General features: G+C 46.0%; 1 protein-coding gene across 3 annotated transcripts in view; it reads right to left on the bottom strand.

Annotated features, from left to right (window-relative positions):
* Positions 1-26,091, bottom strand: part of ETV2 (ETS variant transcription factor 2) — a 196,759-nt gene that overhangs the window by 8,247 nt on the left and 162,421 nt on the right. For all 3 annotated transcript variants that reach the window (XM_030211833.1, XM_030211834.1, XM_030211835.1), the window contains exons 6-7: positions 20,891-20,953; positions 19,094-19,153 (exon numbers count right to left, since the gene is read on the bottom strand). In XM_030211833.1, coding sequence (XP_030067693.1) covers positions 19,094-19,153; positions 20,891-20,953 — 123 coding nt within the window. The remainder of the gene's footprint in view (positions 1-19,093; positions 19,154-20,890; positions 20,954-26,091) is intronic.

Here is a 26,091-nt window from a genome sequence, read left to right as displayed (position 1 = left end):
GTGATTCCAGAAGATACATCTTTTGTCGCAAGCTCGGCGTTGGTGGTGTCTCATGGGGACAGATCACCGGAAACTGGGACGCAGAGAAATACAACGCGAGCCGAACCAGGGGCTTCTACGGCAGATTCTTTGGATCATAGTTGGAAATCCATTCAGGAATTTGATGAAATACTAATGAAGACAACTACAGAGGTAACATCATTGGGCTCTACAGTTGATAACATGAGCAACAATTTTGAGAAGTTTAAGTTGGATTTATTTATTTATTTATTTATTTATTTATTTATTTAATCAAATTCAGACTGAAGTTAAAGGTTTACAGGAATTTAAGGCTTCTGCAGTGGTGGCTAGAATGATGACACAATGTAAATTAGAACAGCTAAAAAACCAAAATAGGAGATGTAATCTGCGTGTCTTGAACTTTCCTAAGTTGGTGACCATGACACCTTTGGATCTCTTAAAAAAATATTTAACTGATGTTTTGAAGTTTTCCCCAGCTGCTTTGCTTCCTATAATCAAGATCTTCTATTTGTCAGTTTATTAAAAAAAAAACACAAGGTGGAATGGGTCATGAGTCAGTTCTTGAACAATCTCTAAATCTGAACAATATCTCAGCTATCCTTGAAGAAACTGTTAGTGAAATATCCCAGAGAATGACTTTATTAGTATCATTGGTATTTGAACCTGATGTAACATCTATTATGAGACAGTTCTTTAAACATTTATTTATTTATTGCATTTGTATCCCACATTTTCCCACCTCTTTGCAGGTTCAATGTGGCTTACAATACATCATGAGTGATGGAAATATATTAGAAAATAGACGTTTAGTGTTACAGAAGAATCTTTGGTAACATGATAATGATAAGACACGATAGTAGTATTACAAGCAAGTATTATAAGATAATTCTGAATGTGTGTGGAGGAGTTGTGTATATTCATATTGGTTGATCTTTGTGGTAAGCCTTGTTAAAGAGATGGGTCTTCAGTAGTTTGCGGAAGTTCATTAGTTCGTAGATCTTTTTTAAGTTGCGCGGCAGTGCGTTCCATAACTGTGTGCTTAAATAGGTAAAGTTTGACGCGTACATTAATTTGTATTTTAGACCTTTGCAGTTAGGGAAGTGCAGATCAAGGAATGTTCGGGATGATCTTTTGGCATTCCTGTATAGTAAGTCTATAAGGTCTGACATGTAGGCTGGTGCATCTCCGTGAATGATTTTGTGAACTAGGGAGCAAATTTTGAACGTGATGTGTTCTTTGAGTGGGAGCCAGTGTAGTTTTTCTCGTAACGGCTTAGCACTTTCGTATTTTGTTTTGCTGAATATGAGTCTAGCTGCAGTGTCTGGGCTGTCTGAAGTTTCTTGATTATTTGCTCTTTGCAGCCAGCGTAGAGTGCATTGCAGTAATCTAGATGACTGAGCACCATTGATTGTACTAGGTTACGGAAAACAGTCCTTGGGAAGAACTGTCTTACTCTCTTTAATTTCCACATAGAGTGGAACATCTTCTTAGTTTTATTTTTCGCGTGGCTTTCGAGTGTTAGGTGTCGATCGATGGTAACTCCAAGAATTTTTAGGGTTTCCAAAATTGGAAGGTTCAGGTTTGGTGTGTTAATGGTTGTGAATTTGTTCTTGTTATGTTGAGAGGTGAGTATTAGGCATTGGGTTTTTTCTGCATTCAGTTTCAGTCGAAAAGCATCTGCCCATGAATGCATAATATGGAGACTTTGGTTGATGTCGTTGGAAATTTCCTTTAGATCTTGTTTAAATGGGATGTAGATCGTTACGTCGTCTGCGTATATGTATGGGTTAAGGTTTTGTTTTGATAATAGTTTGGCCAAGGGTATCATCATTAGGTTGAATAGGGTCGGCGAGAGGGGGGATCCTTGTGGGAGTCCACATTCAGGTATCCATGTGGCTGAGGTAATTGAGTTAGATGTCACTTGGTATGATCTTGTGGTTAGGAATCCCTTGAACCAGTTGAGAACGTTACCTCCAATTCCGAAGTACTCGAGGATGTGTAGTAGTATTCCATGATCAACCATGTCGAAAGCTCTTGACATGTAGTATGTTCTTTCCTGTTGCAACCGTTTGTTTGAATTTAGTCATGATGGTAACTAGTACTGTTTCAGTACTGTGGTTAGAGCGAAATCCTGACTGGGAGTCGTGGAGTATTGAGAATTTGTCTAAATAGTTTGTGAGTTGTTTGGTCACCAACCCTTCCGTTAGTTTGGTTATTAAGGGAATGGATGCTACTGGCCTGTAGTTAGTTAGTTCACTGGCACTTTTCTTTGCGTCTTTGGGTATAGGCATAGGCGTAGACTGGGGGGGGGGGGCGAGGGGGGGCAATGCCCCCCCAAACGACGCGAGGCGACGCCGCGCCATTAGTTTAAAAAAAAAAACAAAAAACCACATGCAGGCAGGCACGCGCTCCTCTCGGTCCGCTTGGCTTCCCTGCCCTCTCTATCTGTGTCCCGCCTTCCTCTGACGTCATTTCCTTTCGGGCGGGACGCAGACAGAGAGGGCAGGGAAGCCAAGCGGACCGAGAGGAGCGTGTCCGTCTACCCCTCTCTCTTCCTCCCTCCCTCCGGCGCAGGCAGCAGTCTTCCAGCGTTCCTGGCAGCGGTAGCGTTGTACACGCTGCCTTCGGCTCTGCCCCAAAGCCTTCTCTTCAAGTTCCTGTTCCCGCATAGGTGGGAACAGGAACTTGAAGAGAAGGCTTCCGGGGCAGACCGAAGGCAGCGTGTACATCACTACCGCTGCCAGGAACGCTGAAAAAGCTGAAGACTGTTGCCTGCGCCGGAGGGAGGGAGGGAGGGAGGAAGAAAGAGAGGGGGTAAACGGAGTCACGATCTTGGACCTCGCGGGGGGGGGGCAGTAGAAGATGGATGGGACTGGGAGGGGTGGGAAGCAGAGGGAAGGAGCAAGAGATGGATGGGACTGGGAGGGGTGGAAAGCAGAGGGAAGGAGCAGGAGATGAATGGGACTGGGAGGGGTGGGAAGCAGAGGGAAGGAGCAAGAGATGGATGGGACTGGGAGGGGTGGGAAGCAGAGGGAAGGAGCAAGAGATGGATGGGACTGGGAGGGGTGGGAAGCAGAGGGTGGGAGCAAGAGATGGATGGGACTGGGAGGGGTGGGAAGCAGAGGGAAGGAGCAGGAGATGAATGGGACTGGGAGGGGTGGGAAGCAGAGGGAAGGAGCAAGAAATGAATGGGACTGGGAGGGGTGGGAAGCAGAGGGAAGGAGCAGGAGATGAATGGGACTGGGAGGGGTGGGAAGCAGAGGGAAGGAGCAAGAGATGGATGGGACTGGGAGGGGTGGGAAGCAGAGGGAAGGAGCAAGAAATGAATGGGACTGGGAGGGGTGGGAAGCAGAGGGAAGGAGCAGGAGATGAATGGGACTGGGAGGGGTGGGAAGCAGAGGGAAGGAGCAAGAGATTGATGGGACTGGGAGGGATGGGACTGGGAGGGGTGGGAAGCAGAGGGAAGGAGCAGGAGATGAATGGGGACTGGGAGGGGTGGGAAGCAGAGGGAAGGAGCAGGAAATGAATGGGACTGGGAGGGGTGGGAAGCAGAGGGAAGGAGCAAGAGATGGATGGGACTGGGAGGGGTGGGAAGCAGAGGGAAGGAGCAGGAGATGGATGGGACTGGGAGGGGTGGGAAGGAGCAGGAGATGAATGGGACTGGGAGGGGTGGGGAGCAGTGGGAAGGAGCAGGAGATGAATGGGACTGGGAGGGGTGGGAAGCAGAGGGAAGGAGCAAGAGATGGATGGGATTGGGAGGGGTGGGAAGCAGAGGGAAGGAGCAGGAGATGAATGGGACTGGGAGGGGTGGGAAGCAGAGGGAAGGAGCAAGAGATAGATGGGACTGGGAGGGGTGGGAAGCAGAGGGAAGGAGCAGGAAATGAATGGGACTGGGAGGGGTGGGAAGCAGAGGGAAGGAGCAAGAGATGGATGGGACTGGGAGGGGTGGGAAGCAGAGGGAAGGAGCAGGAGATGGATGGGACTGGGAGGGGTGGGAAGGAGCAGGAGATGAATGGGACTGGGAGGGGTGGGGAGCAGAGGGAAGGAGCAGGAGATGAATGGGACTGGGAGGGGTGGGAAGCAGAGGGAAGGAGCAGGAGATGGATGGGACTGGGTGGGGTGGGAAGCAGAGGGAAGGAGCAGGAGATGGATGGGACTGGGTGGGGTGGGAAGCAGAGGGAAGGAGCAGGAGATGAATGGGACTGGGAGGGGTGGGAAGCAGAGGGAAGGAGCAGGAGATGGATGGGACTGGGTGGGGTGGGAAGCAGAGGGAAGGAGCAGGAGATGGATGGGACTGGGTGGGGTGGGAAGCAGAGGGAAGGAGCAGGAGATGAATGGGACTGGGAGGGGTGGGAAGCAGAGGGAAGGAGCAAGAGATGGATGGGACTGGGAGGGGTGGGAAGCAGAGGGAAGGAGCAGAAATGAATGGGACTGGGAGGGGTGGGAAGCAGAGGGAAGGAGCAGGAGATGAATGGGACTGGAGGGGTGGGAAGCAGAGGGAAGGAGCAAGAGATGGATGGGACTGGGAGGGATGGGACTGGGAGGGGTGGGAAGCAGAGGGAAGGAGCAGGAGATGAATGGGACTGGAGGGGTGGGAAGCAGAGGGAAGGAGCAGGAAATGAATGGGACTGGGAGGGGTGGGAAGCAGAGGGAAGGAGCAAGAGATGGATGGGACTGGGAGGGGTGGGAAGCAGAGGGAAGGAGCAGGAGATGGATGGACGGGGAGGGGTGGGAAGGAGCAGGAGATGAATGGGACTGGGAGGGGTGGGGAGCAGAGGGAAGGAGCAGGAGATGAATGGGACTGGGAGGGGTGGGAAGCAGAGGGAAGGAGCAAGAGATGGATGGGACTGGGAGGGGTGGGAAGCAGAGGGAAGGAGCAGGAGATGGATGGGACTGGGAGGGGTGGGAAGGAGCAGGAGATGAATGGGACTGGGAGGGGTGGGGAGCAGAGGGAAGGAGCAGGAGATGAATGGGACTGGGAGGGGTGGGAAGCAGAGGGAAGGAGCAGGAGATGGATGGGACTGGGTGGGGTGGGAAGCAGAGGGAAGGAGCAGGAGATGGATGGGACTGGGTGGGGTGGGAAGCAGAGGGAAGGAGCAGGAGATGAATGGGACTGGGAGGGGTGGGAAGCAGAGGGAAGGAGCAGGAGATGGATGGGACTGGGTGGGGTGGGAAGCAGAGGGAAGGAGCAGGAGATGGATGGGACTGGGTGGGGTGGGAAGCAGAGGGAAGGAGCAGGAGATGGATGGGACTGGGAGGGGTGGGAAGCAGAGGGAAGGAGCAAGAGATGGATGGGACTGCGAGGGGTGGGGAGCAGAGGGATGGACCAGGAGATGGATGGGATTGGGAGAGGTCAGGCACAGCAGAGGGAAGGAGCAGAAGATGGATGGGACGGAGGGATGGTGAGCAGAGGGAAGGAACAGAAGATGGATGGAACTGGGAGGGTTGGGGAGCAGAGGGAAGGAGCAAGAGATGGATGGGACTGGGAGGGTGGGGAGCAGAGGGAAGCCTACTGGAAAGAAGACACTGCATAAAACAGAAGACACTGGGATCAAAGCGAATAGAAAAACTAAATGATCAGACAACAAAGGTAAATAAAAGTATTTTATTCATAATTTATTAATTGAAATGTGTCAGCTTTTTGAAATATTCATCTGTGATATTTTGCCTGTAAATTTCATTTCCTTCCTCCATATTAGCATATTCATTTGCATATTTATATATGCAAATGATATGCTAATATGCTCCGCCCATTCTTTGCCCCCCCAAATGAAACAGTCAAACTACGCCTATGGGGTATAGGGGTGAGTAAAATATTTCCTTTCTCCTTCGGGAAGAGTCCATTTTGAAGCATATAGTTCAAGTGTTTCGTTATGTCTGTTATAAATTGTGTAGGAGCAGATGTCATAAGGTTGTTTGGACATATATCTAGTTTGCAATGAGATTTGGCAAATCTTTTGAGCGTTTGGGAGATGATATCCTCTGATAGTGTCTCGAAGTTGGTCCAGGTTCTGTCTGCTGAGTAGATGCCAGGGTCTGGGTCTAGACAGTCAGAGTTCAACATAGTCGGTGGTACTGACAGGTATCTTAAGTCGTAATTGTACGATATTGAAGTATTTCGTGAGATTGTCTGCTCCTGGTGCATCTTTACTCAAGATTTATTTTTTGGTTTTAAAATGTGGATATCTCCTGATGTGAGAAAGGTAACACAGGAACGTAGAAAGGCTTTTTTTTGCTATGAGCAAGAAGTGAAAGATTTAGGAGCTACTTTTTTGTTAGCTTTTGATTTGTAGGATTTGATATGGACAATCAAAGTATGTCTTCTTTACCCCAGAACAGTTAGGGAATTCCTGAATCTGAAGAAATTAGTATGATACAATCCTTGTTTGCATTTAGTGTAATTAACCTTAAGGAATAGCATGTTTATTTATTTATTTATGTGTTATATTTGTATCCCACATTTTCCCACCTATTTGTAGGCTCAATGTGGCTTACATAATACCGTAAAGGCGTTCGCCAAGTCTGGTAGAGAAACAAATACAAGGTTATGTTGGGGTCGAATAAGGTAGGTGTGTTTCAGGCACCATGGGAGTCGAAGAGAGGGAAGGTTGTATATTGTCCAGTACGATCATTGGTTTTGCTGTGTTGCCGGGTGTAGGCATTTATGTTGGGTCGGTAGGGTAGGCCATTTTGAACAGGTTGGTTTATAGTGATTTCCTGAAGTTTAGATGGTCATAGAGTGTTTTCACAGCTTTTGGCAGTGCGTTCCATAATTGTGTGCTTATATAGGAGAAGCTAGATGCATAGGTTGTTTTGTATTTGAGTCCTTTGCAATTTGGGTAGTGGAGGTTTAGGTATGTTCGTGATGATCCGGTTCTGTTTCTGGTTGGTAGATCTATGAGGTCTGTCATGTATCCTGGGACTTCGCCATAGATAATTTTGTGGACCAGGGTGCAGATTTTGAAGATAATATGTTCTTTGATTGGGAGCCAATGCAGTTTTTCTCGGAGGGGTTTAGCACTTTCGAATCGTGTTTTACCAAACATCAGCCTGGCTGCTATGTTTTGGGTGGTCTGGATTTTCTTTGTGAGTTGTTCTCTACATCCCACATAGATTCCGTTGCCGTAGTCTGCATGGCTTAGAACCATTGATTGTATTAGGTTACAAAATATTTCCCTCGGGAAGAAAGATTTTACGCGTTTAAGTTTCCACATTGAGTGGAACATTTTCTTTGTTGCGGAGTTTACTTGGCTCTCAAGAGTAAGGTTGCAGTCGATTGTGATGCCGAGTATTTTTAGGCTATCTGAGATAGGAAGGGTTTGGTCTGGGGTGTTTATGGTTGTGGGTTTGTACTTATTGTGTTGAGATGAGAGGATGAGGCAGTGTGTTTTTTCAGTGTTCAGTTTCAGTTGGAATGAGTTTGCCCATGAGTCCATGGTGTTCAGGCCGAGCTTGATTTCATTGGTGATTTCTGTCAGATCGTGTCTGAAGGGAATGTAGATTGTGACATCATCTGCATAGATGAACGGGTTGAGGCCTTGATTGGATAAGGACTTTGCCAGTGGGATCATCATTATGTTGAAGAGTATTGGTGATAATGGTGATCCTTGAGGTACTCCGCAGGCTGTTTTTACACGGTGGTGATATGTTTGAATTTGATTTTACTTGGTATGTTCTGGTGGTTAGAAAACCCTTGATCCAGTTAAGTATATTTCCACCAATCCCGAAATGATCTAGGATTCTTAGTAGTATATTGTGATTTACCATGTCGAATGCACTCGACATGTCGAATTGGAGGAGAAGTATGCTTTTACCTGTAGCTATTTCCTGCTTGAATTTGGCCAGGAGAGTGACTAGGACAGTTTCAGTACTATGGAGGGGGCGGACTACTCAGCGATTCTCAAATTTTTTTTAAAGTTAGTGGGTGCAGCAGGAGTTGGTAGGTGGGTCGGGTCGGGGGGGGGGACTCAGATGGGAGAAGGTGGCAGGGTGGGGGTTCTCAGATGGGGGAGGGGGTAAGGGGGACTCGGATGGGAGAAGGTTGCAGGGTGGGGGTTCTCAGATGGGGGGAGGGGTAAGGGGGACTCAGATGGGAGAAGGTTGCAGAGTGGGGGTTCTCAGATGGGGGGGGAGGGGGTAAGGGGGACTCAGATGGGAGAAGGGTGTGGGATGGGGATTCTCAGATGGGAGAAGGGGGCTGGAACTGGGGTTTGAGAAGGGGCCATATGGGAAATGGGGGCCATGCATGGGGCTGGTGGGAAAATGGGGCGTGCATGGGTCAGGTGGGAGAATGGTTCTGGGGCTGAAAAGGGGGGCTCTAATACAAGGCATGTGGATGAAGGGGGCTGGAACTGGGGGCTGAAAAGGAGGGTAGGTGGGATAAGGGGGCTAGTACTGGGACTGGAGGCTGAAAAGGGGCAGGGGCTGAAACTGTGGGTACTGGGGGCTGAAAAGGAGATAGGGAGAAGTGGCTGGGGCTAAAGCTTGGGGCTGGTGAGAGAAATGGGCTGGGTACTGGGGTTGAAACTGGGGGCTGAAAAGGGGACAGGGAGGAGTGGCTGGGGGCTGAAACGGGGGACTGGTGGGATAGTGGGGCTGGAACTGGGGGCTGAAAAAAAGGGGCAGAGAGAGGGGCAGAGCCTGGATAGAAGGGGGAGCGAGAGGGAGGGCAGACCCGGATGGATGGGAGAGGGAGGGCAAATTGTGGATTGAAGGGGCAGAGAGAAAGGGCAGACAGTGGATGGAAGGGATAGAAAGGGCAGACAGTGAATGGAAGGGGCAGAGATAGAGGGCAGATGTGCACGAAAGGGGCAGGGACAGAGGACAGACATTGGATGGAGGGGACAGCAGAGAGGGCAGATACTGGATGGCAGAGAGAGAGCGAAGTCAGATGCTGGATGGAAAGAAGACAGTGAAAAGAAGATGAGGAAAGCAGAAACCAGAGACGACAAACTGTAAATAAAATATATATTTTTATTTTTTTGCTTTAGGATATAGTATTGTAGCTATGTTAATAAATGTTTATAATAGAACATGTAAATAAGGTAATCTTTTTATTGGACTAATTTTAATACATTTTGACAAACTTTCGGAGAACAAAGCCCCCTTCCTCAGGTCAGGATAGGATACTGTAACAGCTCTATACTGTATTGACCTGAGGACGGAGGTTTTGGCCTCTGAAAGCTAAATGTATTAGTCCAATAAAATGGTATTATTTTATTTTCTATATTTGTTTTATTTCTATTTGTTAATTTGTAAAGTGGTGATTGGTATTTGTTAGTTTTTTTTTCAAATTTACATCTGTTGTCTTTATATTTTGCACAGTACTAGGGGACATTTTCTGTTTCTGTGGTGTTGTATTGTATGCAGAGTCTGGCATCTTGGGGGTTCAGTTTAATTTTTGTCTAAATAGAAAGTTTAAATATTACTACTTATTCTATAGTGGATTAGGGTGTATCTGTGTTTGTGAAAAAGACATGGTTTTCCGTTGGCATTGACTGTGCAGGATCGACAAGTCCTGGAGCTGGGGGCCTTGGAGCTCGGAGGGAGGGGTGGTTGGCTCTGGAGCTAGGGTGGGGGTGGAGCTAGGGTGGGGCGGAGTTAGGGTGGGGTGGGGTTATGGTGGGCGGGGCTAGGGTGGGGCCCCGTCAAATTGGTCTGCATAGGGCCCCGCACTTGCTAAGACCGGCCCTGGCTTGCATGTGAGGCCATTTGAGATCCCATGAGTGGAGGAATTCGTTACATTCACGTGCATTGGTAGAGTTGGGGTCTTCTAGGTGAAGGTTTATGTCACCTAGTATTAGTATATTGGAGTTGTTTACACAAGTGTTTGAGATGAAGTCCGTGAAGTTAGGCTGGCTTTCATTCCAGTTACCGGGTGGTCTGTAAAACAGGACGCAGTTCAGTTGATCGACCTGGTGCGAAGGTGGCGGACCTTACGCGGCACCTAGACAAGATTTTAGATAGTTCTGGGGAGGAGCTGGCCATCTTGGTACACGTGGGTACCAACGACGTAGGAAAATGTGGGAGAGAGGTTCTGGAAGCTAAATTTAGGCTTTTAGGAAGGAAGCTCAAATCCAAATCCTCTAGGGTAGCATTTTCTGAAATACTACCTGTTCCACGCGCAAGGCCCAAGCGCCAGGCAGAGATCTGAAGTCTCAACGCGTGGATGAGACGATGGTTTGGGGAAGAGGGCTTTGGATTTGTCAGGAACTGGTCAGCATTCTGGGGAAGGGAGAGCCTATTTCGATCTGACAGGCTTCACCTTAACCAGGGTGGGACCAGGCTGTTGACGTCAACTTTTAAAAAGGAAATAGAGCAGCTTTTAAACTAGAAAAGGGGGGAAGGCCGACAGTCGCTCAAAAGTGCATGGTTCAGTATAAGGTATCTTTTGAGGATATCACCCAGACAGGGAAGAAAACGTTACTTGTAAGTAAGGATGTAAAAGAAATCGTAGTAGATCAGATGGCCTTAAATAAAATTAATAATGACCAGACAGAAGATAACATATTAATAATGCCGTGTATTAAACGTAATATAAAACGGAACAACAAGCATGCATTGAAATGTCTATACGCAAATGCCAGGAGGCTGAGACATAAGATGGGAGAGCTGGAGTACATTGCACACAATGAAAAATTGGATATTATTGGCATCTCTGAGACCTGGTGGAAGGAAGATAACCAATGGGAAACAGTCATACCGGGCTACAAATTATATCGTAGTGATAGGGTGGATAGGATTGGAGGAGGGGTAGCACTGTATGTTAATGAGAACCTTGACTCAGATAGGCTGCAAATATTGTAGGAGACAAAACCCCTATTGGAATCTTTGTGGATTGAAATTCCACGTGAAAAGGGGAAAAGGATGGTGATAGGAGTGTACTACCGTCCGCCTGGCCAGGACGAGCGGACAGACGCAGCAATGTCAAAGGAAATTAGGGAAGTGAATAAATTGGGCAATGTAATATTAATGGGTGATTTCAATTATCAACCCACAATTCAGGAAGTGTAGAATCAACTCAATACAACAACATATAATTTTCTACGCTACGATAAAGTATTGAGAGGAAGGCATGGATGCATTACATGAAACCTTTACATGCAAGTAAATGGAGAAAAAAGACCTCAGTAATACAGGCACCGCCTCCCTCCAAAGGAAACACCTTATATTAAGAAAGCGTGCCTCTTTAATCATGGGTCAAAAAAACTCCATATAAATGTTTTCATAAATATTGTCCATCCATCCTCGAAAATACTTCATAAATGGAGCCACAAAAATCAAATATTGTAACTAAATGTTACTTATCGTGGATGTCCAAAGTTAAACAAGTGACAGTCCTAGCAGATAATTCCGCCCCTTAAATTTTCAAACTTGCATTCTGCTATCTTCACATATCCCACAGGCTCGAATTTGTTTCTTGGATGTAATTATTGAAAAAGTTTCTCTTTTCCCCTCTGACGCAGCCAATTTTCGGCGAAACAGGGTTCCCCTGTTGGGATATGTGAAGATAGCAGACTGCAAGTTTGAAAATTTAAGCGGCGGAATTATCTGCTAGGGCTGTCACTTGTTTAACTTTGGACATCCAAGATACGTAACATTTAGTTACAATATTTGATTTTCGTGGCTCCATTTATGAAGTATTTTCGAGGATGGATGGACAATATTTATGAAAACATTTATATGGAGTTTTTTTGACCCATGATTAAAGAGGCACGCTTTCTTAATATAAGGTGTTTCCTTTGGAGGGAGGCGGTGCCGGTATTACTGAGGTCTTTTTTCTCCATTTACTTGCATGTAAAGGTTTCATGTAATGCATCCATGCCTTCCTCTTAATACTTTATTGTAGTGTAGAAAATTATATGTTGTTGTATTGATTTCAATTATCCACATATAGACTGGGTTAATGTAACATCGGTACACGCTAGGGAGGTGAAATTCCTTGATGAAATCAAGGACAGCTTCATGGAATAGCTGATTCAGGAACCCACAAGAGAAGAAAAAAATACTAGACTTAGTCATTACTGGAGCTCATGATCTGGTGCGGGGGGTAACAGTGCGAGGGCCGCTTGATAACAGTGATCATAATATGATCAGTTTTGATATTGGCATTGAAGTAAGTGAACTTAGGAAATCAAATACACTAGCGTTTAACTTTAGAAAAGGTGATTACGACAAAATGAGAAAAACTGTGAAAAAAAGACTGAAAGGAGCAGCTCGCAGGTAAAAAACTTGCATCAGTCGTGAATGCTGTTTAAAAACACCATCCTGGAGGTACAGGACAAATATATTCCGCATATTAGAAAAAGGGGAAAAAAGACCAAACGTCAGCCGGCGTGGCTAAACAGTAAGGTAAAGGAAGTCATTAGAACAAAAAAAAAAAACAATCCTTCAGAAAGTGGAGAAGAGAACCGACTGAAAGTAACAAGATGAAACATAAGGAATGCCAAGCCAAATGCAAAGCGGAGATAAGGAGGGCAAAAAAGGACTTTGAAAAAAAGTTACCGTTAGAAGCGAAAATACATAGTAAAATTTTTTTTAGATACATTAAAAGCAGGAAGCCGGCTAAAGAATCGGTTGGGCCGCTGGACGAAAATGGTGTTAAAGGGGCGATCAGCGAAGACCAAGCCATAGCGGAGAAATTAAATGAATTCTTTGCTTCGGTCTTCACCGAAGAGGATTTGGGAGGGACACCAGTGCCGGAAAGCGTATTTGAAGCAGGCGAGTCGGAGAAACTAAACGAATTCTCTGTAAACTTGGAGGATGTAATGGGTCAGTTCTGCAAACTGAAGAGTAGTAAATCACCAGGACCTGATAGTATTTATCCCAGAGTATTAATAGAACTGAAAAATGAACTTGTAGAGCTACTGTTAGTAATATGCAATCTATCCCTAAAATTGAGTGTGATACCGGAAGACTGGAGGGTAGCCAATTTTACGCCGATTTTTAAAAAAGGTTCCAGAGGAGATCCAGGAAATTATAGACCAGTGAGTCTGACGTCAGTACTGGGCAAAATGGTAGAGGCTATTATTAAGAATAAAATTACAGAGCACATACAAAAACATGGGCTGATGAGACAAAGTCAGCACGGATTTAGTGAAGGGAAGTCTTGCCTCACCAATCTACTGTATTTTTTGAGGGGGTGAACAAACATGTGGACAATGGGGAGCCAGTGGATAGGACAATGGGGAGCCGGTGGATATTGTATATCTGGATTTTCAAAAGGCGTTTGACAAAGTGCCTCAGGAAAGACTCCTGAGGAAACTGGAGAGTCATGGGATCGGAGGTAGGGTATTACTATGGATTAAGAACTGGTTGAAAGATAGAAAGCAAAGAGTAGGGTTGAATGGTCAGTATTCTCAGTGGAGAAGGGTAGTTAGTGGGGTCCCGCAGGGGTCTGTGCTGGGACCGCTGCTTTTTAACATATTTATAAATGACCTAGAGATGGGAGTAACTAGTGAGGTAATTAAATTCACAGATGACACAAAGTTATTCAGGGTCATCAAGTCACAGGAGGAGTGTGAAAGATTACAGGAGGACCTCGTGAGACTGGGGGATTGGGCGTCCAAGTGGCAGATGAAGTTCAGTGTTGAAAAGTGCAAAGTGATGCATGTGGGTAAGAGGAACCCGAATTACAGCTATGTCATGCAAGGTTCCGCGTTAGGAGTCACGGACCTAGAAAGGGATCTGGGAGTCATCGTTGATAAGACGTTAAAAACTTCTGCTCAGTGTGCTGCGGCGGCTAAGAAAGCGCACAGAATGTTGAGTATTATTAGGAAAGGGATGGAAAACAAACACGAGGATGTTATAATGCCGTTGTATCGTTCTATGGTGCGACTGCACCTCTAGTATTGTGTCTAATTCTGGTTGCCACATCTCAAAAAAGATATAAAGGAATTAGAGAAGGTGCAGAGAAGGGCGACGAAAATGATAAAGGGAATGGAACGACTTACCTATGAGGAAAGGCTGAGAAGGTTAGGGCTCTTCAGCTTGGAGAAAAGGCGGCTGAGGGGTAATATGATAAAAGTCTACAAGATAATGAGCGGATTAGAGTGGACAGATGTGAAGCATTTGTTTACACTTTCAAACAACAACAAAACCAGTGGACACAAGATGAAGCTAGAATATGGTAGATTTAAAACAAATAGGAGAAAGTTTTTCTTTACTCAGCGTGTAGTTAGACTCTGGAACTTGTTGCCGGAGAATGTAGTGACAGCAGCTGGCCTTACGAAATTTAAAGGGGGTTTGGACAGATTCCTGAGAGAAAAGTCCATTGAACATTATTACATTTTTTTTGAGGGGGGGGGGGGGGTTGCCGGGTTCTTGAAGCTTGGATTGGTTGCTGTCAGAGACGGGATGCTGGGCTTGATGGACCCTTGGTCTTTTCCCAGTATGGCGGTACTTATGTACGTATGGATTTATTATGGATTCTGATTGAGGCAATTTCAAGTTGGGATGCTATGGACTCAGCAATGGTTTCGGTGGTGAATTGGGATCAGTAGATTAGTGCTATGCCTCCGCCTCTCTTTTCCATTCTGGTCCAGTGAATGATTTTATATCCTGGCGGGCATAGGTCAAGGAATAGGGATCCTTTTGATTATGGATCCAGGTTTCGTTGATGAAGCTTTTTCCTTAGTATATTTGTTCTCCTTTTGATTTGCCTCCTACTTATTTTAGGGTTTCTCCTCCTCCACATAATTGTGGTCTAAGGAAGAGTAAATTGTTTCTTGTTCATATTATTTGCTACTTTTATTGTATAACTAGGAAAAAAGGCCCGTTTCTGAAACCAATGAAACGGGCGCTAGCAAGGTTTTCCTCGGAGTATGTATGTTTGAGAGAGTGTGTGTGAGAGTGACTGTGTGAGAGAGAGAGAGTGAATGTGCGAGTGTGTGTGTGTGACAGAGAGAGAGTGAGACTGGGTATGAGTGTGTCTGTAAGACAGAGAGTGTGTGTGTGATAATGAGAGTGTGTGCCATGGGCCCCCCTCCCTCCCTCCCTCCCTTCCTCCAAGTTCCAGTATCCCCCCTCCCTCCCTCTCTCCGAGTTCCAGGGTCGTCCCCCCCTCCCTCCCTCCGAGTTTCAGGGTCATCATCCCTCCGAGTTCCATGGTTGTCCCCCCTCCCTCCCTCTGAGTTCCAGGGTCATCCTCCCTCCGAGTTCCAGGGTCATTGTCCCCCAAGTTCCAAGGTTGTCCCCCCTCCCTCCGAGTTCCAGGGTCATCCCCTCCCTCCCTCTGAGTTCCAGGGTCACCCTCCCCCTCCCTCTCTCCGAGTTCCAGGGTTGTCCCCTCCCTTCCTCTCTCCGAGTTCCAGGGTCGTCCCCTCCTTCCCTCCCTCCGAGTTCCAGGGTCGTCCCCTCCCTCCCTCCGAGTTCCAGGGTCATCCCCTCCCTCCCTCCGAGTTCCAGGGGACCGAGTTTCAGGTTCCCCCCTCTCTCCCTCGTTCCCTCTGAGTTTCAGGTTCCCCCCTCCCTCCTTACCTCCCAGTTCCAGGATTCCCCCCCTCGGAGCACGACGTCACACGCATGAGGGTGTTGTCATCCCTCCCTTCCTCCCGCCCTCCCTTCCAGTTCCAGGCCCCCTACCTCCAAATTTTAAAAGATATCTTCACTTACGAAGTCGGGTTTACGGCGGCTGACAGCAGCGGAAAAAGGCGTGCAGGCTCGGCCCTTCTCTCTCTCTTAGCTCTGGTCCCGCCCTCATTTCCTGTTTTCGCAAGGGCGACACCAGAGCTGAGAGAGAGAGAAGGGTCGAGCCTGCACACCCGTTACCGCTGCTGCTGTCAGCCGCCGTAAACCTGACTTCGTAAGTGAAGTTGACTTTTAAAATTTGGAGGTAGGGGGCCTGGAACTGGAAGAGAGGGAGGGACGATGACACCCTCATGCGTGTGACGTCACGTTCCGTTGCCTGGCAACTCTGAAGCGTTCCCTTCCAGTGATTGGTCTTTACGAACACGGAAGTACGTGACGTCATTTCAGGAGATGGATGCAGCAGGAGCGCTTCAAGGCTTTACTTTCTCAGCTTCAGAACATTGGAGGTGCTTTTTATTATATAGGATATGTTCTGTATTTCTCATAGAAAAGTTATCTTGTGTATTATTCTTAAAATGCATAAATAAAAAAGAAAACAAAAAGAAAAAAAAACAATTTAAAGGATGAGCTGCAAAGGTCAAAAATTTACATCAGGTGTGCATTCTGTTCAAAAATACCATCCTGGAAGCCCAGGCCAAATATATTCCATGTATTAAAAAGGAGGAAGGAAGACCAAATGACAGCCGGCGTGGCTAAAAAGTGAGGTGAAGGAAGCTATTAGAACTAAAAGAAAATCCATCAGAAAATGGAATAAGGAACCGAATGAAAATAATAAGACACAGCATAAGGAATGTCAAGTCAAATGCAAAGTGCTGATAAGGAAGACAAAGAGGAACTTTGAAAAAAAAGATTGTGTTGGAGGCAAAAACATATAGTACAAATTTTTTTAGGTATATTAAAAGCAAGAAGCTGGCAAAATAATTGGTTGGACTGCTAGATGACCGAGGGGTCAAAGGGACATTTAGGGAAGACAAAGCCATAGCGGAGAGATTAAATGAATTCTTTGCTTCGGTCTTCACCTAGGAAGAATTGGGAGAGATACTGGTGCCAGACATGGTATTCAAAGCTGATGAGTCAGAGAAACTGAATGAAATCTCTATAAACCTGGAGGATGTAATGGTGCAATTTGACAAAGTGAAGAGTAGCAAATCTCCTGGACCGGTTGGTATTGATCCCCGAGTACTGATAGAATTGAAAAATGTAGAACTATTGTAATTTATCTTCAACATCAAGCATGGTTCCAGAAGATTGGAGGGTGGCCAATGTAATGCCAATTTTTAATAAAGGTTCCAGAGGAGATCCAGGAAATTATAGACCGGTGAGTTTGACGTCAGTGCAGAGATTATTATAAAGAACAAAATTACAGAGCATATTCAAAAACATGGATTACTGAGACAAAGTCAACACGGATTTAGTAAAGGGAAAACTTGCCTCACCAATCTATTACATTTCTTTGAAGGGGTGAACAAACATGTGGATAAAGGTGAGATGGTCGATATTGTATATATGGATTTTCAAAAGGCATTTGACAAAGGCGGCTGAGGGGTGATATGATAGAAGTCTACAAGATAATGAGCAGATTAGAGCGGACAGATGTGAAGCATTTGTTTACACTTTCAAACAACAACAAACCCAGGGGACACAAGATGAAGCTAGAATATGGTAGATTTAAAACAAATAGGAGAAAGTTTTTCTTTACTCAGCATGTAGTTAGACTCTGGAACTCGTTGCTGGAGAATGAGGTGACAGCAGCTGGCCTTACGGAATTTAAAGGGGGTTTGGACAGATTCCTGAGGGAAAAGTCCATTGAACATTATTAAATTTTTTTTGGGGGGGGAGGTGCCGGGTTCTTGAAGCCTGGATTGGCCGCTGTCGGAGACAGGATGCTGGGCTTGATGGACCCTTGGTCTTTTCCCAGTATGGCGGTGTACATAAGTACATAAGTAATGCCATACTGGGAAAAGACCAAGGGTCCATCGAGCCCAGCATCCTGTCCATGACAGCGGCCAATCCAGGCCAAGGGCACCTGGCAAGCTTCCCAAACGTACAAACATTCTATACATGTTATTCCTGGAATTTTGGAGTTTTCCAAGTCCGTTTAGTAGCTTATGTACTTATGTACCTCATGAAAGACTCCAGAGGAAATTGGAGCATCATGGGATAGGAGATTAAATTTGCTAACAACACAAAGTTATTCAAAGTTGTTAAATCGCAAGCAGATTGTGAAAAATTAAAAGAGGACCTTAAGAGACTGGGAGACTGGGCATCTAAATGGCAGATGACATTTAATGTAAGCAAGTGCAAAGTGATGCATGTGGGAAAGAAGAACCCGAATTATAGTTACATAATGCAAGGTTCCACATTAGGAGTCACTGACCAGGAAAGGGATCTAGGCGTCATCGTTGATGATACATTGAAACCCTCTGCTCAGTGTGTAGCGGTGGCTACGAAAGCAAATAGAATGTTAGGTATTATTAGGAAAGGAATGGAAAACAAAAATGAGGATGCTATAATGCCTTTGTATCTCTCCATGGTGCGACTGCACCTCAAATATTGTGTTCAATTCTGGTCACCACATCTCAAAAAAGATATATTGGAATTAGAAATGGTATAGAGAAGGGTGACAAAAATGATAAAGGGGATGGGATGACTTCCCTATGAGGAAAGGCTAAAGTGGCTAGTGCTCTTCAGCTTGGAGATATTATAGAGGTCTATAAAATAATGAGTGGAGTGAAATGGGTAGACGTGAATCACTTGTTTACTCTTTCCAAAAATACTAGGACTAGGGGGCATGCAATGAAGCTACAAAGTAGTAAATTTAAAATGAATCGGAGACAATATTTCTTCATTCAATGTGTAATTAAACTCTGGAATTCGTTGCCAGAGAATGTAGTAAAAGCAGTTAGCTTAGTGGGGTTTAAAAAAGATTTGGATGGCTTCCTAAAGGAAAAGTCCATAGACCATTATTAAAATGGACTTGGGGAAAATCCACTAATTATTTCTAGAATAAGCAGCATAAAATGTATTGTACAGTTTTGCGATCTTGCCAGGTACTTGTGATATGGATTGGCCACTATTGGAAACAGGGTGCTGGGGTTGATGGACCTTCGGTCTGTCCCAGTTCTTTGTTACCAGGGAAGAGCCCAATAAAATGGATTTCTTTTTAAATAAATTTTTACAAGCCTCCCTTGTTGTTTTTCCAAGTTTGGGTCATTTGTGCTTGCCCATAGACTGTTCATAGACTTTTAACTAAGTCATCAGTGGCCCTTTAATTTTGTTCTGTGTGCATAGGAAGACAGTGGTCGAGGACACAGACACCAGAATTACTCTTTGCATCCATCTCAGGAGTCACCCCTAGTCCCACTAATTGAATGACCAGTGCAATGGGGATAAAACTAGTATATTTCCATTTTTGGTGGGATAATTGGAGCTAACTCAGGCCTGCTCATAGTACTAAGGTTTCATTTTAACCACGGTCACTCACCTTGCATGTTCCTTACTGGTTCACTGGTTCGGCTCACTCCTTGAATCTGAGGTGGAGAACCTGAGCACAAGTAAAGACAAGAACCAACTCAGTTGGATCACTGGGCCTTGCTACTGTGTATCTATTGGACCAAACCCAGGCTTCACATTTCCATCCACATGTTGCACAGGACCCTCTAACTATTGCTCAAGAATGAGGACACACACTGTTATTAAGTGTCACCATGCACTTTCAAGCCAGTGTGAAAACTCTGTGTTATTGTGCAGTAGTTTGATGATTCTCAGTTTATTCTTGTACTTGCAGGCTAATTTAAGGACTCTGTTACCTTGTGCTAGTAAGCTAGTGCAAGAACTCTGTGTTACTATGCACTAGTGCAGGTCCTCAGGAGATGTCCTGAAAACCCCACCTGGCTGGGTGTACCCCAAGGACTGGGTTGAAAATCTCTGCACTAGTGTGATGATTCTACTACTACTAGACATATATAGCACTGTGCACATTATATGCAGGTACTTTCTCTGTCCTTAGTAGGCTCACGATCTAACTTTTTGTATCTGGGTTAATGAAGAGTTAAGTGATTTGCCCAAGGTCACAAGGCGCTGCAGTGGGAATTGAACACAGTTCCCCAGGATCTCAGTCTGCTGCACTAACCATTAGGCTAATCCTCCACTCTCTGTGTAACCTTCTACTTGTGTGCTAATCTAGGGTCCTCCCCCCACCCCCCCCCCCCCCCCAGATATTCAAAAACATTTGGTACTTAGCCGGCTATCTGGCAATATTCAGCGGGAGATAGCTGGCTATCTCCCGCTGAATATCGCCAGTTAGCACTTAACAGCCGATTATATCACGTGATATAACCAGCTATCCACTGATTTTTGGCGCATCGCCAGCTAGATTTGGTGGCCAAATTTGGCAACGCCAATAGCAGGCCTATCTTTGGCTGGTTCCAACTTAACCGGCCAGTGCTGAATATTGATTTGGCTGGTTAAGTTGGAACCAGCCAAAAATAAACTGGATAGTCAATGCCGGTCACTGGAAACAGCCTGACATTGAATATTTGGGATAAGCGCTGACCACAGGGGGCAACTTGGCTACCTTCCACTGTCTGAATTTCAACTTCTCTCTTACTTTGTGCTATGAAGCTAGTGCGAAGACTCTGTGTTATTGTGCATTAGTGTGGTGATTCTCAGTGTAACCTCACACTTGTGTGCTGATCTGAAGACTCTGTTACCTTGTGTTAGCAAGCTGGTGCAAAGACTCTGTTACCATATGCTAGTATAAAGACACTCTGGTGTAATTCTAGAGTTTCAGCCTGAAGGAGTGCATGTAAATGACAGTATTCTAGTCATTTATATGTGTAAAGGGTCCTCTTATTGAATACCAACTAGCAGAAAAATACACATCATGCTTTGATGCTGCGTACTTTGCTAGTGGGCATGTGCATGGACAAAGCATGCAAATATACACATAAATTATAGAATACTATAACTGATGCATGTTCTGGCTAACATCTAGGTGTGAGATTCTACACCAACTACAGGGCTGGTGTTAGTGATTGTGCCTTACATGTAAGTGTATTTTCTGCCGCTTGCTCTAGTAGGCGTCTTCTTTTCTTTGTGGAATAGGCACAGGCTTACCCTTGTATTCCAGGTGCCTTGTTATATAAGTACCCTCTCTCGGTCACCATACACTCGTACAGACACTAAAGCAGCAGTTTAGCCCTTTGAAAATGGACCATGCAGTACCCACTGGGAAGCGGGGAGGTACATTCAAACCAAGATCATAGAAAGTGAATCATACCTTTTGGCACAACACCCATAGGCCCATTCCAGCTTGCTCTCCGGACATCCTCATATGGTGGCTCTGAGAAAAAAGAAGATGGTCAGAGCCTAAGGGGAATTGGTTTGTTTTCTGATCCAGGCTGTAATGTATCAGAAACAATTTGGAAGAGACTCAACTTGTAATGCCGACACTCTTGATGTTGTAAGAAGTGCCAGGACTTATCTGGTTGGATAATACAGCACTGAGAAAAGTTTGTGAACCCCAAGTATAATCATGACAATTGTAAGTTCTTATTGTGATGTCTAAAAGAAACCAATCTTTTCTTATGCAATAAAAAGGGTACACATTAAACAATTCCATGTTCCTTGAGATATAATAATGTGAAAAGTAGGACAATAAGACTAATTCAGAATCAGTAAGTGAACCCCTAGTTTCCTTAGCACAGTTAATTGGTATTTAGAATCAGTTGCTTAAGTAATTGGGTAACTAGTAAACCAACTTTCAGAACAAATTTGCATGACAAGAGTTTGGCCAGCCTGTCCTGTATGAAAACTCAAAAGAATTTGAATTTGGTCTTCACCACAAAAGTTAATGGGAATGCATCATGCTACAAATCCAAAGAAATTTCAGAGGACCTATGAAAAAGAGTAGTTGATGTATGGATGGGATTACAACACCATTTCTAAACAATTGTGGCTCCATCCATCCACTGTCTGACAGTCCAAAGATGGAAAAAGTCAGAAATAATGACTACAGCCTCCCAAGATCACCCCCAAACAAATTGGAAGATTATCTACTACTACTACTACTACTACTTATCATTTCTAAAGCGCTACCACATGTACGCAGCGCTATACACTTGAACATGAAGAGGCAGTCCCTGCTCGACAGAGCTTACAATCTAATTAGGACAGACAGACAGAACAAACAAGAGATAGGGGAATATTAAAGTGAGGATGATAAAATAAAGGTTCTGAACAAAGTGAATAAGGGTTAGGAGTTAAAAGCAGCATCAAAAAGGTGGGCTTTTAGCTTAGATTTGAAGACGGCCAGAGATGGAGCTTGACGTACCAGCTCAGGAAGTCTATTCCAGGCATATGGTGCAGCAAGATAAAAGGAACAAAGGGCCAGATGCACTAAACTTAACGAGCCCTTAATGAGCCATTAACGAGCAAGTAGTAAACCCTGGCATGCACTAAAGACTTTTTTCCGACGATGGTAGCAGCTAACGAAAACGGAATGCAGATGAGCAAATTGTGCAGAAACCCTATTGTAATGAGATGCACTAACCTTTTCCGATTGCCTTAACGGTGGAAAACGCTGGAAAATCTAACGAGAGGTCTTACCTCTCGTTGGGGCTGCGCTGGATTGAAAAACTGCTATAAAAGTAACAACAACAAAAAAAAATTGCTCCGCTTCAAAAAAGCCTTCTCTTTTGGCCATTTTTAAATCAGCTGATATTGGAGAGTGCAGTTGAAAGCGTCCATCACAAAAAAAGCCTTCCATTTTAGCCAGTTTTCAATCAGCTGATATTGGAAAGTGCAGTTGAAAGCGTCCATCACAAAAATAGCCTTCCATTTTGGCCATTATTCACACCCAAATAATAAAAACATCCTTTTTGGCCGTGCTTCACTCAGCTGAGAGACCTGGAAGTCTCTGAGCCAATCACAGCGCATTTAGCTGAACGCGCTGTGATTGGCTCAGAGACTTCCAGGTCTCTCAGCTGAGTGAAGCATGGCCAAAAAGGGCGTTTTTATTATTTGGGTGTGAATAATGGCCAAAATGGAAGGTTATTTTTGTGATGGACGCTTTCAACGGCACTCTCCGATATCAGCTGATCAGGTGAGCAGCGGCGTCTTTGGGCAGCACAGAGGCGTATTTGGCATGCGCAGAGCAGACAGCATAACGCTTTGCTACTCTGCGCATGCTCGACCGGCCGATTGGCCAACTGTTTTACAATGGAATAGAGAATGCAAGTGAACTACAATGAGTAGCTCATTTGCATTCCCTTTCCTTGATGCATAGCCGTTCCCTACCGATTCACTATGGAATTCGGTAGGGAACGGCTCTAACAACGACTTTAGTGCATCTTGCCCGGAGTCTGGAGTTAGCAGTGGAGGAGAAGGTTACAGATAAGAGAGATTTACCCAGTGAACGGAGTTCCCGGGGACAGTGGCGTACCTAGGGTAGTTGACACCCGGGGCCGGTCATTTTTTAACACCCCCCCCCCCCACCCAAATCCAGTACTAGGCATACCGAGAATACAAAACATCAGGACCTATAGAGCGATTCTACCATACCATAAGCAGTAATTTCTACGAGTCACACAAGGAAAAGGAAAGCATCTTAAACACTACAGTGAGCACTAGAACATCAATTCACCTATTGTAAAACGAAAACAGACAGATTAGTACAGATCGTCGGTCCTGCACAGTCAATGCCAACCGAAAGCCATGTCTTTTTCACAAACACAGATACACCCTAATCCACTATAGAATAAGTAATCATAAACTTTCTATTTAGACAAAAATTAAACTGAACCCCCGATGCCAGACTCTGCATACAATGCAACACCACAGAAACAGAAAATGTCCCCTAGTACTGTGCAAAATATAAAGACAGCAGATGTAAATTTGAAAAAACTAACAAATCCGATCACCACTTTACAAATTAACAAATAGAAATAAAACAAATACAGAAAATAAAATAATACCATTTTATTGGACTAATACATTTAGCTTCCAGAGGCCAAAATCTCCTTCCTCAGGTCAATACAGTATAGTGCTGTTACATTATCCTATCCTGAACTGAGGAAGGGGTTTTTGTTCTCTGAAAGTTAAGTCAAAATGTATTAAAATTAGTCCAATAAAAAGATGACCTTATTTACATGTTCTACTTATAAACATTTATTAACACAGCTACAATACTATATCCTAAAGCAAAATAATTAAAATATATATTTACAGTTTGTTGTCTCTGGTTTCTGCTTTCCTCATCTTCTTTTCACTGTCTTCCTTCCATCCAGCATGTCTTCGCTCACTCTCTGCCATCCAGTGTCTGCCCTCTCTAATGTCCCTTCCATCCAGTGTCTGCCCTCTCTCTCTGCCCCTTCCATCCACTGTCTGCCCTCTCTCTTCCTTCCATCCACATCTGCCCTCTATCTCTGCCCCTTCCATCCACCATTTACCCCAGTCTGCCTCTTTCTCTCTCCCCCTTCCACCCACCATCTGCCCTTTCTCTCTGCCCCTTCAATCCGTCTGCCCTCCCTCTCCCATCCATCCAAGGTCTGCCCTCCCTCACGCTCCCCACTTCCATCCAGGGTCTGTACCCTCTCTCTCTCTGCCCCCTCTTTTCAGCCCCCTTATTCCACCTGCCCCTAGTTCCAGCCCCAGCCCACATCTCCCACCTGCCCCCCTTTTCAGCCCCACTATCCCACCAGTCCCCAGCCCTTTTCTCCCATCAGTCCTGAGCTTCAGCCCCAGCCAGTTCTCCCTGTCCCCTTTAAAGCCCCCAGTTTCAGCCCCTGCCCCGTTTCAGCCCCCAGTTCCAGTGCTAGCCCCCTTATCCCAAATACCCTCCTTTTCAGCCCCCAGTTCCAGCCCCCTTCATCCACCACATGCCTTGCATCCCCCCTTTTCAGCCCCAGACCCATTCTCCCACCTGCCCCAGGCATGGATCCATTTTCCCTCCTGCCCCCTTGTCAGACCCCCAGACCCCTTCTCCCATCTGAGCACTCCCCTCCCCAATCCCCTTCTCCCCTATGACCACCCCCACCCTCCCCAATCCCCTTCTTCCCTCTGAGCACCCTCACCCTCCCCAATCCCCTTCTCCCCTCTGAGCTCCCCAATCCCCTTCTCCCCTCTAAGCACCCTCCCCAATCCCCTTCTCCCCTATGAGCACCCCCACCCTCCCCAATCCCCTTCTCCCCTATGAGCACCCCCACCCTCTCCAATCCCCTTCTCCCCTATGAGCACCCTCCCCAATCCCCTTCTCCCCTATGGTATGAGCACCCCCACCCTCTCCAATCCCCTTCTCCCCTCTGAGCACCCTCCCCAATCCCCTTCTCCCCTACGGTATGAGCACCCCCACCCTCTCCAATCCCCTTCTCCCCTCTGAGCACCCTCCCCAATCCCCTTCTCCCCTATGAGCACCCCCACCCTCCCCAATCCCCTTCTCCCCTATGACCACCCTCCCCAATCCCCTTCTTCCCTCTGAGCACCCTCACCAATCCCCTTCTCCCCTCTGAGCCCCCCCTCTCCCATCTGAGCCCCCCCTCCGTTGAGAGGCCTGAGCCCTCTTCACCCTAAAGCCACCACCCTGGGTTTTTTTTTAAAATCCGTGCAGCGATGCAGGCAGCGCCTCGCGTCTGCCCTGCATGAACTGAAAAGAGGAAATCGCTTTGCTGACGTCGGGCCTTCCCTCGCTTGTTGTCCCGCCCTCTTTTGAGGTAACTTCCTATTTCCTCGAGGGCGGGACAACAAGCGAGGGAAGGCCCGACATCAGCAAAGCGATTTCCTCTTTTCAGTTCATGCACGGCAGACGCGAGGCGCTGCCTGCATCGGCGATCGCTGCATGGATTTAAAAAAAAAACTGTCGGCTCTCGCGGAGCACCCCCCACCCGCTGACACCCGGGGCGGACCGCCCCCACCGCCCCCCCCCCCCCTTGGTACGCCACTGCCCGGGGAGGAATGTAGGGAGAGATGAGAGTGGAGAGGTACTGAAGAGCTGCAGAGTGAATGCACATAGGTCAATAAGAGGAGTTTGAACTGTATGCGGAAATGGATAGGAAGCCAATGAAGTGACTTGAGGAGAGGGCTAATATGAGCATAACGACACTGGCGGAATATTAGTCGTGCAGCAGAATTTTGAACAGATTGAAGAGGAGAGAGATGGCTAAGTGGGAGACCTGTAAGAAGCAGTTGCAATAGTCTAAGCGAGAGGTGATAAGAGTGTGGATTATCTACAAAGTCACAATGAACCCCAGACTAACACTTAAAGATCTGCAGCCTTTCACTGCAGCTGATATGAGGGTTCATGCATTAGTCATCCTGAAAAAAACTGAATCAGAAAGGTGTTCATGGGAGCAGAGCTAGGAAGAAACCACTGCTCTCTAAAAAGAATATTGCTGCCTGTCTCAGATTCACCAAAGAGCATCAATATAATCCACAAGACTTCTGGAATAAGGTGCGCTGGTCAGAGAATGTTTTGGTTATTTCCAT

The sequence above is a fragment of the Microcaecilia unicolor genome, chromosome 8 (assembly GCF_901765095.1).
Source record: "Microcaecilia unicolor chromosome 8, aMicUni1.1, whole genome shotgun sequence".
NCBI classification, from domain to species: Eukaryota; Metazoa; Chordata; class Amphibia; order Gymnophiona; family Siphonopidae; genus Microcaecilia; species Microcaecilia unicolor.
The sequence above is the reverse complement of the archived record's forward strand: the minus strand, read 5'-3'. Positions and strand labels throughout refer to the sequence as shown.